The 15,852-nt window shown below is 39.6% G+C and overlaps 1 protein-coding gene across 2 annotated transcripts in view; it reads left to right on the top strand.

Moving 5' to 3' along the window:
• DCTN4 (dynactin subunit 4) overlaps positions 1 to 10,249 on the top strand; it is a 30,812-nt gene extending 20,563 nt beyond the window's left edge. For both annotated transcript variants that reach the window (XM_012791165.2, XM_012791169.3), the window contains 4 exons: positions 1,625 to 1,679; positions 2,813 to 2,920; positions 4,727 to 4,824; positions 7,638 to 10,249. In XM_012791165.2, coding sequence (XP_012646619.2) covers positions 1,625 to 1,679; positions 2,813 to 2,920; positions 4,727 to 4,824; positions 7,638 to 7,851 — 475 coding nt within the window. In that variant the 3' untranslated portion in view covers positions 7,852 to 10,249. The remainder of the gene's footprint in view (positions 1 to 1,624; positions 1,680 to 2,812; positions 2,921 to 4,726; positions 4,825 to 7,637) is intronic.
• Positions 10,250 to 15,852: the final 5,603 nt, after the last annotated feature.

The raw sequence follows: 15,852 nt of genomic DNA, 5'->3' as shown, positions 1-15,852 counted from the left end.
TTGCTAATCCTCCCATGCCCAGTTTCTTCATTTTTATAATGGGAATAATACTACTACTTACCTGGCCGGGCACGGTGGCTCAGCCTATAATCCTAGCACTCTAGGAAGCTGAGGCAGGAGGATTGCTCAAGGTCAGGAGTTCAAAACCAGCCTGAGCAAGTGCGAGACCCCCGTCTCTACTAAAATTAGAAAGAAATTATCTGGACAACTAAAAATATATAGAAAATATTAGCCAGGCATGGTGGCACATGCCTGTAGTCCCAGCTACTCGGAAGGCTGAGGCAGAAGGATTGCTTGAGCCCAGGAGTTTGAAGTTGCTGTGAGCTAGGCTGACTCCACAGCACTCTAGCCTGGGCAACAGAGCCAGACTCTGTCTGGAAAAATATATATATATAAATATATATATATATATTTATTTTACTTACCTCATGCAGTTGCCGTGAAAATTATGTAGATCAATATTTGTAAAGTGCTTAAAACATTCCCTGCGGCCGGGCGCTGTGGCTCACGCCTGTAATCCTAGCTCTTGGGAGGCCGAGGCGGGCGGATTGCTCAAGGTCAGGAGTTCAAAACCAGCCTGAGCAAGAGTGAGACCCCGTCTCTACTATAAATACAAAGAAATTAATTGGCCAACTGATATATATATAAAAAATTAGCCGGGCATGGTGGCGCATGCCTGTAGTCCCAGCTACCCGGGAGGCTGAGGCAGAAGGATCACTCGAGCCCAGGAGTTTGAGGTTGCTGTGAGCTAGGCTGACGCCACGGCACTCACTCTAGCCTGGGCAACAAAGTGAGACTCTGTCTCAAAAAAAAAAAAAAAAAAACATTCCCTGGCACATAGTAAGTGACATATAAGTGTATGATAAGTATATGGTAATATCTTTATAATCATACAATGTATTATTAATATTAAATCAGTCTTGGATCTTATAGCCAACTGACTTCTAAAATTGCAAAAATGAATTAAATGAGATCTCAAAAAATAGATCTAATAAATGTATAAGGAAGGTGTCTGTCATGATATACATATATGTAGGCTTAAACTAGGAGTATAGGCCGGGCGTGGTGGCTCACGCCTGTAATCCTAGCACTTTGGGAGGCCGAGGCGGGCGGATTGCTCAAGGTCAGGAGTTCGAAACCAGCCTGAGCGAGACCCCGTCTCTACCAAAAATAGAAATAAATTAATGACCAACTAAAAATATATATACAAAAAAAATTAGCCGGGCATGGTGGCGCATGCCTGTAGTCCCAGCTACTCGGGAGGCTGAGGCAGTAGGATCACTGAGCCCCGGAGATTGAGGTTGCTGTGAGCCAGGCTGACGCCACAGCACTCACTCTAGCCTGGGCAACAAAGTGAGACTCTGTCTCAAAAAAAAAAATAAATAAATAAAATTAAAAAAAATAAACTAGGAGTATATATAAGATTTCAGAAAGAACTCATTACTAATTTGGTTTCATATCTTAAATTCTTACTGTGGTGATGATATGGTTCTTTAAAATTCTTTTTCTCTGATGTGTTCTAATTAACATGAAGAAATCCTTTATTTGCTGTGCTAGCTTAAAAAAAAGTAATAATTTTAAGGGACTCCAGTGAACATTAATATATTTTTTTATTCATGCATAGCAATTATATTCCAGAAGTGAGAATCATGTCAATTCCCAACCTTCGCTACATGAAGGTTAGTACCTTGCTTATTAACAGAAAAAGAAAGAATTGATTGCCAGTGTGTGTATATGTGTGTGAGGGTGGCTGTGTGTGTATTTGGCCTGGGATGCAGTGAGCAAGGGATTGAAAAGACAACACCATTTGAGATAATAAAGAGATTGAGACTTTAAGTTCTTTACACTGGCATTCTTGACAATAGCATCTTTGAAATATATATAGAAGGAACAGGGTGCACTTTATGTAAAGATGGAATCATAAATAGGGGGAAGAAAGATTATGTTGAACCCCATAGACATCTTTCATTCTTCTCTAGCCTAGAGATTCTCCATCATTTTGTGCGTTTATGTGTCAGGTACCAGGAATCAGTTAGGTTTCTTCCTTACCACAGCCCCTCTCTTCCTGGGAGTCTTCATCTATGCCCCCTCCTCCCACATACACACCCCTAGTGAATTGTAGAATGTTCAGCAGCAGCCTGTTTAGCCCTTTCCTTTCATACTGCTCATGAAAGCATTTATTAGTCCCTGTTCATTTGAAAGATTTTTTGCTAATCTCAAGAGTACCAAACAAGGGCAGATTATCATGGTCTTGGTGTGCCATTTTTTCTTTGTTAATCCATCTGGCTAGGCTATGGGTCCCTTATTTGATTTATGAGGGCCTCCTTTTTAGTCCTTAAGTGCTAACCTGGGTAGGACAAGAGTTGTAACTTTAAATAATTAGATAATATACATTCCTAAGAATTTCTGGATTTAATAACTGGCCATTTCAGTGGGCTCTGTCCCATTTCCTCAGTGAAAGAGCAAGTCTAGAGGGTATATGGTCTAACATAGGAGTCTCCAACCTTTTTGGATCAGGGACCAGTTTCACAGAAGACAATTTTTCCATGGACTGGGGCAAGGGAGAGGGGAGCTCTGTATACCTGTACCAGTCCACGTTCCAGGGGTTGGGGACCACAGTTCTAACATGTAGATAATAGAATAGGGATCAGTGAGTACTTAGGGAATGCAGTGATATAGAGGTATGTGTAGGTGTCATTGCTCAGGCATAATGGCATGATGATTTTGTGAAATATTTGGTATAGCAACTAAGAAAGTGGACCTAGCTGGCAGTAGTGGCACATGTCTGAGAGATGCATTTCCTAATCCCCAGGAGAGCCAGGTCCTCCTGACTCTTACGAATCCAGTGGAGAACCTCACCCATGTGACTCTTTTGGAGTGTGAAGAGGGAGACCCTGATAATATCAACAGCACTGCTAAGGTAGGAGCATTTGGCATCATCCTGACTGTATGTGGCATGGGCTTCCTTGACCTGGTTTAAGGGACTCCACACTGTCTCTCATTTCCACATCTAGTCACCAAGTTCTTTTGATACCACGTAAGTTTTTGGCACACTGCTGTTGGCCAGAAGGTCTCACCATTTCTTACCCGGATTGTGACAACAGCTTCTTAACTGACCTCGCTGTTTTTGATACACCACTACCTCTATCTCAGCCTATCTTCTCTATTGACACCAGGGTGATCTTTCTAAAATCTAACTCTGGATGGCTTGCTAATCGTTGAGCATCCCTCTGACTTTCAGATAAAGTTCACATTCCTTGGCATAGCATAAGAGCTGCTTAATGACCTCATACATACAACCATACATATTATGGTTGTGATCTGAGAAGATCAATGGGTTATAAACTTTCATGCTGGAGAATTACATATGTTGTTCATTTTACCTAGAATGCCCATTTCCACTCCCCACTCCTCTAACATACATACTTTTCAGTCTCTCAGTCTATGTAGTCATTCTTCAAGACTCATGAAATATTTCCTTTTAAATGCCTCTTCCAGATTCCCTTTGCTTATATGAAGTATACATAGCACTAACTAAATATTAAAGTGGATGATTTTGACTCCCAGTGTTAGTTGAACAAATGAAATATGGCCTCCTGTTTTTGCTACTTCGTGATTCTAGTACTTGAAATTTTAGAACGAGAACTTTTTTCTATAGAACATTTATTACTGTTTCATAATTCAGCATGATACTCATAATAAAAATTGATATAAAAGATGCCTATATCTGTAATTAGATATTATTCAAATAATATTAGAGCACTTTTCTATCCCCTTTTTCTTTTTTCCTTCTGTTTTTTAATGATTTCTCTTACTAACATTACCTCCAAAGAGAAATGACATTTATCTTGTCCTTGTTCCTTTTTTAAATAACGCTAATAAGCAGCTCCAGTTAGGACAGAAACAAAAATAAGTGCCTGATGCATATACCCAGCTTGTCTTTATCTCTCTTTACACCTCCCTGACACATTTGTATCTGTAATTAGAAGTTTGCTTTAGATAATGTTATCTGTTAACCTCTGACATAGCGAAGTTGAGGCCTAATTACAACATACAGATAAGCCTGAAGAATGCCTAACTGTTTTCCATGACCATAAACATACCCAGTATCTTGTATGTTTATGTATCAGGTACCAAGAATCAGCTGATACCATGTCAGAAAATATTATATTTGAACCAATATTTCTCCTTTGTGTTTTTCTTTTCTTAAAAAAATGATTAACTGTTTCAGATATACCAAAAAATATAAAGAATAACATAGCATGGGAGGCTGAGGCAGCAGGATCGCTTGAGCCCAGGAGTTTGAGGTTGCTATGAGCTAGGCTGACGCCACGGCACTCACTCTAGCCTAGGCAACAAAGTGAGACTCTGTCTCAAAAAATAAAAATAAAAAATAAAAAAATAACATAGCAAACACCCATGTACTTGTCATCCCCTTAAGTAATAAAACATTACAGACATAATTAAAGCCCCAATAAAGTAAGCACTCACTTACTTTTATCATTTCCTTAAATTTCTTTGTTTTTACACTTTTACTAGAAATGTCTCTATTTCTAAACAGTGTTTTTAAACACTATATAAGTAGAATAATGCTGTATGTTTCCTGAAACTTGCTGCTTGCTTTCATATGTCTAGACCAATTTAATACTTTGCTATATTCCATTGAATGAATGTCCTACCACACACTGATTCCTTCTAAGGCAGGGCTCTCTGTGTTGCTCTGCAGGTGGTGGTGCCTCCCAAGGAGCTCGTTTTAGCTGGCAAGGATGCAGCTGCAGAGTATGATGAGTTGGCAGAACCCCAAGACTTTCAGGACGATCCTGAGTGAGTGATCTTTTTGTGACCATAGCACCACAGTTAGCTAATATACAGAATGCCCATTTATATATCCCAGTTTTCTTATCTGGATTTTTAAAAATAACTTTTTTCTTTCTGTTTCTAAGATAATTACTTTAGAAAATTTGGAAAATATATATGAAACCATAAAGAAGAAAATAAAATTATACCACCACCAGAGATAAGCACCGTTAACATTTTGTAATTTGTCCTTCCAGATATTTCTTCCAACATTGGGATCATTCTATAAATACAGTTTTTAGCCTTTGTTTTTCACTGAAATATACTTTCCCATGTTGATAAAAAGTTTTCAGGTATATGATTAAAAATCGTGTGAGGGGTGGTGGCTCATGCCTGTAATCCTAACACTCTGGGAGGCCACAGCAGGAGGATTGCTTGAACTCCTGAGTTCAAGACCAGCCTGGGCAACATAGTGAGACCCTGTCTCTAAAAAAGATTTAAAAACCAGCTAGGCATGGTGGCTCATTTCTGTAGTCCTAGCTACTTGGGAGGCTGAGGCAGGAAGATTGCTTGAGCCCAGGAGTTTGAGGTTGCAGTGAGCCCTGATGATGCTACTGCACTCTACCCAGGGAAACAGAGCGATAACTGTCTCAGGAAAAAAAAAAAAATTAAGAAGCTTGATGAAGGAGCCCCATGTTGCTGACACTCAGACCGCCAGTGAGGTGGGGGAAGAGACATTGCTTGCCTGGTGCTGGCATCTCATGATGGCAGAGGAGGGTGGCATGATGAAGCTGGTTATACAAGAGTTGGAAAACAACTGGATACTGCCATTTCCTGGGTCAAGAACCATTGCTGGAGTAATGCCCTTAGGAACCACAGGCAAACAGGAAGCTTAAGAGAACAAGACCCTTCTTCCCTTAGGCTTCTAGTCTCCCTTTAGATATTGACAGAACCTGACAGGGAGCCAGCCTACAAAGCAGAAATAGGTTTAGCAGAATCTTGTGTCACAAAGCACAATATAGAAAGGTAGGCTTGGAACTGAAAACAATAGCTTAATAAACCAGCACAGGGAACACTAAAGGTTTTTAAACAGAATAATCAAATATCTTCTTTAGCAAGATATTAGAGAGAAAAGATAACATGGGATGGTTTAGAAAAATAAAGTGAAAGCAAAGGTGAGATTAGTGCAGTGAATACAAAACTTGAGTTGACTTCAGAAAGCACCAGGTCAGGTGTTATATTGTGTTTTGTTTTCTTTTTTTATCTATAGCTCTCCAGACCCCACCCCCAGAGGATATTTTTAGCAGGTCTAGCTGAGGACTAGAAATCTGAATTTGTTTTTAAAAAGCTTATTAGATATCAGTGGCTGCCTGGGAAATTAAGGATAAAAGACTTATTTTTCCCTTTTACTTTTTTTGCCCAGGATTGGAGCAAAGGGGGTCTTTTTACTATTTTTAACTGTTTGAATTTTTTTTTAACATGACTCTTATATAAATCAAGGGTTTGTTAGTTACTAAAATACAAAAAGTATTGAGTTAGTACAATACAAAATATGTTCTGTGAAATCCTTGCTTTATGTGGGCCCTTAAAATTACATTAATTAGGTACAGAAATTTATTTAAGCCAAGGTAAACTTCTGGAAAGATCCCCATCTGAGATATCAAATTCCAGTCTAATTACACGATAGATTACTAAAAAAAAAAAACGAATTTAACTGTAGTTCACATTGTTATATGCTGTAGATTTCAGATTTCTGAAAATTAATACTGTATAAAATGTTAATGTGTAATTCCAGTAACTTTTCTTAGAGTGAGTATCATTTAGATAGGAGATCAAATTCTGTTTATTTCATTACCCTTTTACTTTTTAAAGCTAAGTTACTAAAGTACAAACTTCAAGGCACGTGAGAGAAAACAAATGGAGACCACAACTGAAGAGATTTTTCTATGCTAAAAATTCCTAATTTATGTAAGTTTTTTATAAAAACACACTGATTTATAGTGTTCCAGAAATTCCCCCTGAGCTTTGAGTTATTAAAACTTGCCTGAGTATCATTTTATATCCTATAGAAATATTCCACATGTGCACAAAGGTAAAGGCAAAGAGGTGTTCACAGCACCATTGTTAATGATACAGAAAAACTGGCAACAACCTCACTATGTACCAGTTATGGTAAATACACAATTTGAATACTGTGCAGCCATTATGTAGAATGTAGATAATCTGTATACATCAATATTAAAAGGTGTGGTAAACAGGCAGGGCGTGGTGGCTCACGCCTGTAATCCTAGTACTCTGGGAGGCCGAGGCGGGCAGATTCCTTGAGGTCTGGAGTTCGAAACCAGCCTGAGCAAGAGCAAGACCCCGTCGCTATGAAAAATAGAAAGAAATTAATTGGCCAACTAATATATATACAAAAAATTAGCCGGGCATGGTGGCGCATGCCTGTAGTCCCAGCTACTCGGGAGGCTGAGGCAGGAGGATTGCTTGAGCCCAGGAGTTTGAGGTTGCTGTGAGCTAGGCTGACGCCACGGCACTCACTCTAGCCTGGGCAACAAAGTGAGACTCTGTCTCAAAAAAAAAAAAAAAAAAAAAAAGGTGGGGTAAACAGTGAAAAAAACTAAGTTACAAAATAGTGTGTCCCATTTGGGTTGGTTAATAAAGCAGAAAAGTGGGAGCTCATAGGAAAATATCTGGTAGGTTAAGAACCAGAGTGTTTATAGTTTTTCTCTGTATGCTGAAGAAAAGAATAAGATGAAAAATTTTTAACCATAAGTATTAATGGTCTGGCTGACTACTGACCAACCTAATACTGTGCTTTTTTTTCCCCTTTCCCACAGCATTATAGCCTTCAGAAAGGCCAACAAAGTGGGTATTTTCATCAAAGTTACCCCACAGCATGAGGACGGTGAAGTGACCGTGTGCTTCAAGATGAAGCATGATTTTAAAAACCTGGCAGCCCCCATCCGCCCCATTGAAGAAAGTGACCAGGGCACAGAAGTCATCTGGCTCACCCAGCATGTGGAACTCAGCCTGGGCCCACTTCTACCTTAAAAGGTTCCACTGGCACGCAGATCCCAAAGGACAGTGTTACCATAAACCTGCGTTAAAATGCGGAAGCCACTGCTTCAGTAGGCCTTGTTGATAACAATGTACCCACGCACTACTGGCTCCTATTCCTAGGAAGGTGGGAGGATAGGCCAGGCATTAGGAACACAGCGTAACTGCTGTTCCTCTTGCTCTCACTTCTGCTGACACCAGTAAGTCTGTGTCTCCCTCACTGCACGTCAAATATCAATAGTATAGTTCCATCCCAGTAAAGGGGAGGGCCGTTCCTTGGAGTGGCATTAGATTTACCACCTGAGAAACTCTGACTATACTATCTCTCAATCTGATCTCACAAAGGATCACAGTCTTGCAGATGAAACTTAAAAAATGAAAACCCAAAGGTGGACCTGCTATTAATGATCCAGCATTGGTCTCTGTGTACCAATTGCTCTCCGCATTCTATTGAGTATAATCTTGCAATCTGAGACATACCTTGACTTGCGTTCATGGCTCCCATTTTGCCATAGACTGCCATTTGTCATAAAAGTATAGTTGTCACATTGTCTTTCATTTTGTGATTGGAAAAACCTGTGAAATTCTTAAGGCACTCTCATTTGCCCTCTTCTAAGTGAATACAGGACATTTATTAGTTAGTTGCTCTTAAATTCTTTCCCAGTAGAATAGGGAACTTTTTCTTTTAAGACGGATTTGAGAAGCAAGCAATTACATGTCATGTCAAGGAGATAGCAAATCCCATTCACTTAAATATTGCCACAATATCCAGGGATTATGCTGCCATGGAGGCAATCTTTATAAGTCTTACTTTCTGCTCCTTCTCCTCTCCTCTGCCTTTTTAACTCTGTAAGTTGTTCTGAGTATTTGGGACCTGGAAAGAGCCAGAGAGAACCCAAGTGGACTCATTCACTTCCGGAATGCAGAAACATTTTAAAATGCTAGATTCTTAGCATGATCTGAACTAACATTCTTTCCATTAATTTGAAGGGGAAATTAACTGTTATAATCTCTTGAATCCAAAACTGGATATTAAAAGAACTTTCCCCCTTACTGAGTTTAAGACTTCTGTCATGTGGTGAGTCAAATAAGACCATTTTGATTGTAAACCATAAAATAGCTCAGCAAGTAGCTCAAATGCTGGGCTAAGAACAGACATGCTGTTTTCATATGGTATCCAGGAGTTGGGTTGCTAACCATAATTTCTGTCATGTTTTCTAAAATGAGACTTAAAAGTAGACCATTAGCTGCACCATGTTTTCTGTAAAAGTGTTGTTAGTGGCCAAGAGACTTTTGAGGAAAAGAGAAATTTCCTGTTTACCCTGATTTTGTTTTTAAGTCTTTACTTAAAAATAAAATATAATCTAGAATACAGACAGGACATAATCCTTGTCAGCTCCCTTGAAAGATGAAAATATTTAGGAAGCTTTTGAAAGACACTAAATTATAATGTAAAGGTCAAGCCAATTTTATGAAACAGTATGCCCACAGAGTAATATATATGCTATAGTGAAAGAAGAAAACACTCCTCTCTAACATTGTGGTAATTAATCAGGTTTAGTCTCTTAGTAGTTGATGCAGGGGCTGATTATAAATTTGCACACAATAGAAAGAGTTTAAGTTTTTGTGACCCCCCTACCAAAGTGTCTAATTTGCATTACACTACCTGCGAGAGCCTACTGTGAAATCCCTGCTCTATATTTGCCAGTGGAGGGAATGGGCATCAAAATAGAGAATAACTTCATGTGTTTACACATATGTGTAGCACGTAGACTACACACAGTTGTGTGTCATGCGTTTATGGCATGTAGCTGGTATTTGTTCCCAAAAGTAATAATGTTGAAGTAATGGGTCTCATTACTCCCATGTGTCACAGAAACACAAAAACACTTTTGATCATAGAAATTTTTTTTTCTTCAGAAGCCAAATTAACTTGCAAAGTAACAGAGCCATTGGTTTAATGTTTCCTCATGATAGATTTTAGTACAAGCTGGTATTCTGTGTGTTCATAGAAATGGTTCAACACCTGCAGCTGGTGAACTAGGTACTGTATTTGTTGCCTTTTTTATATTAGATCAGGTGCAGGAATTTTAATGCTAGTCAGTGTGCACCACCACAGGAGAGTTAGATGCTGTTAGCACTTGAAACTACAATTTTGGAAACTTAAGGCTATGTTAATTTGGATTTGTGATTTGATTCACCCACTAAAGTTTTCTTTTTGTTTAAAGTGCTTACAGGCATAATGAGCTAAATGTCATGCATATTTGTGAAGAAATACCCTTTTTGGTCCATTTTGGGAATGAGAGGCACTCCTTGATCTTTATGAATGACAGGTTACTGTTTTTGCCTTATTGCTTAACTTAATGTAGTGAAATAAAGCAGAGAAAACTTGGATGTGTCTTTTCTTTGGTTTCATGAAAATGAGTTGTAAGTAGCCTGGCTTAGCCAGAAGACAAGGGTGGAGTTAAGAGAATTGATAGGGCCGGCACAGTGGCTCACTCCTGTAATCCTACCACTCTGGGAGGCCGAGGCGGACAGATTGCTCATGGTCAGGAATTCGAAACCAGCCTGAGCAAGAGCAAGACCCCATCGCTACGAAAAATAGAAAGAAATTAATTGGCCAACTAATATATATAGAAAAAATTAGCCGGGCATGGTGGCGCATGCCTGTAGTCCCAGCTACTCGGGAGGCTGAGGCAGGAGGATTGCTTGAGCCCAGGAGTTTGAGGTTGCTGTGAGCTAGGCTGACGCCATGGCACTCATTCTAGCCTGGGCAACAAAGTGAGACTCTGTCTCAAAAAAAAAAAAAAGAGAATTGGTGTAAGACAGGGGTCCTCAAACTTTTGAAACGGGGCCAGTTCACTGTCCCTCAGACTGTTGGGGGGCCAAACTATAATTTTAAAAAAATTATGAACAAATTCCTATGCACACTGCACATATCTCATTTTGAAGTAAAAAAACAAACGGGCAAAAACACCTGCATGTGGCCCACGGGCCGTAGTGTGAGGACACCTGGTGTAAGAGATCAGTGGGGCAAGCCCTCTTCCATTTCTTTAAATGAAGTAAGCTAAAACTCCATTATCAGGTTAGTTTACTATAACATTATATAAGTAATATTCCTTTGAGCTCCTTACATACATGTTCTCAGAACCATTATATAAATGTTATAGCCCTTTACCAGCTTTATCCTGGGTCATTGCTTCTAAAGATGTCCTTTGAAATGTACAAAATGGTATGACCTCCACAAATGGCCACTCATCTCCTTCATCTGTACCCTCATAACTCTTCCTTTCCTCCTGTTACTGTAGATTAATTATTCATACTATCTAAAGCCAGCCCCACCTTTTTTTTTTTCTTATTTATTTAGAAACAAGGTCTCCAATGTCACCCAGGCTGGAGTACAGTGGTGCGATCATACCTCACTGTGGCCTCAAACTCTTAGTTAGGCTCAAGTGATCCTCCTGTTTCAGCCTCCCAAGTAGCTGGGGCTACAGAGGTGCACCAGCATGCTCAGCCAATTTTTTTAAATGGGGTCTGGCTATGTTGCCCAGGCTGGTCTTGAACTCCTGACCTTGAGCAATCCTCTGCCTCAGCCTCCTGAGAGCAGCCCCACCTCTTAACACTCAATCTCATCCTCTTACCTATTTACAGATAACACATAAGCAATTTTCCCTTTCCTCTTTCCAGCAGCCATGTTAAGATTTCTCTCATCTTAGAAATTTAGAAATTCACCTCACACCCATCCTCAGCTGCCACCCCATTTTTCTACTTTTACAGCAAAACTCCTAACTCTATCTTCCAGTTCTTCCTTCCATTCTCACCTGAACCCATTCCAGTTAGGTTGTCACCCCCACCACTTGGTCAAAACTGCTCTTGTCAAGGTCACCAACAATCTCTACACTGTTAAATACAACAGTCAATTCTCAGTCCTTAGCTATGTCATCTTTCAATAGCATCTGACAATTGATCCCTCCCTTCTTGAAAATCCTTTACTTGGTTCCAGGACCACCAACACTCCTGGGTTTTTCATCTACCTTACTGGAAACTTTTCTTCCTTATTCTTTACTAGTTCTTTCCCATCTTCTCACGCTTGCAGTATATCACATCTCATTTCTTGCACTTCTTTTCTCTCTGCACTTTTTAAATGATCTTACCCAGTTTTCAGAGGCAAAGAATGCTGAGAAAAGATCCATTCCTAAGGCCCAAGCACACATGGCCTGCTAAAGACTGAAGCTGAATTGAATAAACAACAAAGAACTCCTTTACCCCTCCCCCAGTACCCAGCCTAGCAAGCTGCTAGTAACAGGCATCAGTTGCTGAGGCATGGGCAGGGACATAGAAAGAGATTGACCATTACTGTCCAGGTGTGCAGGACGGCTGTAAGCTAGGGATGAAGCATGACCATAACACAAGTTCTTCAGCCCCAAACTAAAGTACAAAATAATGCTAGAGGCTGTGAAATCTTTGATATATTGAAGATGACTATAGCAACAACAAAACCCAACTCCAGCTCAACTCCTGACTAGATTGACCAAACCCCACACAAATGGCCTGACAAAAAAGACTTGCCCATTCCCAAGCATTAATGCTATATTATATAATCAATGACTGGCATTCAATAGAAAATTTGAGACAAAAGTAAAAAAAAAAAAAAAAAAATCCAACCCTATCGTTACATAAGCAAGGAGTGGCATTCAATAAAAAACAGAAACACACAAATTCTCACTGACAAAGCAATCTACAGGACCATATACAAAAATGAACCAGATGTTCAACTAGTAGACAAAGACTAACAGTGTTAAGGCCAAAATGAAGGCCTCAGATGCAAGAGTTTTTCTCTAACCTCCTGCCTTCCAGTCTGGCCCCTCATTCTCCCTCAAGGCTGGTCATAAAAACTAGACTCCTGGCCCAGCGTGGTGGCTCACGCCTGTAATCTTAGCACTCTAGGAGGCCAAAGCAGGTGGATTGATCGAGGTCAGGAGTTTGAAACCAGCCTGAGCAAGAGCAAGACCCTGTCTCTACAAAAAATAGAAAGACATTAATTGGCCAACTAATATATATAGAAAAATTAGCCGGGCACAGTGGCATATGCCTGTAGTCCCAGCTACTCGGGAGGCTGAGGTATTGCTTGAGCCCAGGAGTTTGAGGTTGCTGTGAGCTAGGCTGACACCGCAGCACTCACTCTAGCCTGGGCAACAAAGTGAGACTCTGTCTCAAAAAAAACAAAAAAACCCCACTAGACTCCCTTTCTCTCAAGGAGAGAGTCAGAAACGAGAACCCCCTTTCCCCAAAACCAACCATAAACCTTTTAAAAAAACTTTCCCATGCCTTTATATTTTAAAACTGGCTGCAAAGAAATTACCTGATCTACTTTGATTGTAGGCCAAAAGACCCTCATTCTAGAGAGAGCCTTGCTTCATACCCAGAAGGTAGGAATGCTGTATAGAGAGGCCAAGGTCATACCCTTTTTGTCCATACTTTGTTGAACCAAAGCATAAAAATAGACAGTTTCCCCTATATCTTTGAGTCTTCATTCTGAAGGCTCCCGTGTCACATAAAACCATGCTCAAATAAATCTGTATGCCTTTTCTCCTACTTAATCTGCCTTTTGTCAGTTGATTTTCAGCAAACCTTCAGAGGGAAAAGGGGGCATTTTTCCTTGGTCCCTATGATGTTAAAAAATTGAAAATATGGATAATATATGTGAACAGATTTCAGCAGGGAGACAAACTGAAATAGAAACACAGAGACAGCTATGTGGGGGGGATACATACCTGTAATCCCAGCTACATAGGGGGCTGAGGTGGATCTGTTGGGCCCAGAAGTCTGAGGTTGCTGTGAGCTATGATGACACCACTGCATTCTAGCCCAGGCAACATAGCAAGACTGTCTCAAAAAAGAAAAAAAAAAATCAGAAATGAGTGTCTTCAATGGGCTTATCAGTAGACTTGCCATAGATGAGGAACCAATCAGCAAACTTGAGAGATAGGTCAACAGAATTGCCCAGAGAGAAACCTAAAGAGAAAAAAGAGTGAAACTGTAACAGAGTGTTAGGAGCTGTGGGACAATACCAAACAGTCTAATGTGTGTAATTGGGATCACACATGGAGAAGAAACTAGGCAAAAGAATATCTGAAAAGATGATGCTTGACAATTTTCAAAATATAATAAAAGGCAACAAATCACGGATCCAAGAAGTTTTGATAAACCCAAGACCTTTGTTAGAAAGGGAAATATACACTTCCCATATGATCAAAAAATTCCACTCTGAAGTATTTACACAAGCAAAATGAGAAAACTATGTCCACACAGCAACCTGTATGTGAATGTTTATAATGGCTTTATTTATAGTCACTAAAATCTGGAAACAACCCAAATGTCTATCAACTGGCAAATGGACCATAAAATGAGAGAGAGAGAGAGAGGGAAAAAAAACCCCTCTGGTATATCCATAAAATGGAATTCTACTCAGCAATAAATTGAAACAAATTACTGATACAATATGGATGAATCTCAAATACAATATGCTTGAATTTCAAATACAATATGCTAAGTGAAAGAAATCAGACCCAAAAAGCTATATGGGATTCTCTTTTTAATACATTCTGGAAAAGGCAACTCTGGGGACAGAATACAAATCAGTGGTTGCCATGGGCTGAGTGTGGGGATAAGTGGATTGACTACAGAAAACTTTCAGGGCAGGGCATGGTGGCTCACACCTGTCATCCTAGCACTCTGGGAGGCCAAGGCAAGAGGATCGCTCAAGGTCAGGAGTTCAAAACCAGCCTGAGCAAGAGGGAGACCCTGTCTCTACTAAAAATAGAAAGAAATTAATTGGCTAACTAAAAATATATAGAAAAAATTAGCCAGGCATGGTGGCACATGCCTGTAGTCCCAGCTACTTGGGAGGCTGAGGCAGAAGGATTGCTTGAGCCCAGGAGTTTAAGGTTGCTGTGAGCTAGGCTGACGCTATGCACTCTAGCTCGGGCAATAGAGTGAGACTTTCGTCTCAAAAAAAAAATTGAGGGGATGATGAACTATATTTGATATGGTGCATGTATGTGAAAATTCAAAACCATACAACTAAAAAGGGTAAAATTTTATCCCAGGTAAATTATACTTTAAATAAACCTGATTTTTAAAAATGAGGTGATTTAAATAAATTTACTTGTTAGTTTGATGATAGGTTAAGTCAAATATGAAAGTGGTACCAGAATGGCTTGAAAATTGTAGAATATTAGCAGAGTGGTTATGAGTTGTTTCAAAAATCAGATAACAATCCATAAAACCCTTTCATTTTTGAAGTTGGAAAAATGGTACTAACGTCTTTCAGTCACCACTAACTCCACAACCAGGAGCAGGTTAATCCCTCTCTAACCCCCACTTTCCTACTAAAAATAAAAAATAAAAAATTAAAAGTTTAAAAAAGCAGGGCGGTGGCCATGGAAGTCGGAATTGGCCAAGGAGTGTGTAACAACTCACCTGCCAAATCAACTAAAAATTTAAAAATATAATATTAAAATAAGCCTCAATTTCCGTTCCTGTAGACCAGGGCTCATTATCCTGCCCATTGGGTAACGTTCCTGATAAAATACAGGTCACCCAGACAAATGTGAATTTCATATAAACGACTAAACCTATTTTATTTAGTATAAGTACCAAACATAGTTACACTTTAAAAATAATTCGTTATCTTGGATTCAACTTTAACTAGATGTTCTGTTTTTGTTTTGTTTTGCTAAATCTGGCAACCCCAAAGAGGTTATTGTGCGATTTAAATGAGACACTGCTCCGCAAGACATTCGCCCAGCGTTTGGCATAAGCGCTCAGTGAAAGACAACGCAGTTTTAATCTCAGCCCTTCATTCATTATTTGTTCCTTTATTCTTCCGCCTAATTCTTAAACAAATCAACCGTACTGGTGGCCCTTTGTTCCAAACGGGCATAAACTCAGAAGAAGCATCGAAGAGTAGTGTACCAGGACCCCAACTGTTAA

The sequence above is a fragment of the Microcebus murinus genome, chromosome 21, assembly GCF_040939455.1.
Source record: "Microcebus murinus isolate Inina chromosome 21, M.murinus_Inina_mat1.0, whole genome shotgun sequence".
Lineage (NCBI taxonomy): Eukaryota > Metazoa > Chordata > Mammalia > Primates > Cheirogaleidae > Microcebus > Microcebus murinus.
This window is presented reverse-complemented; position numbering and strand designations above follow the sequence as displayed.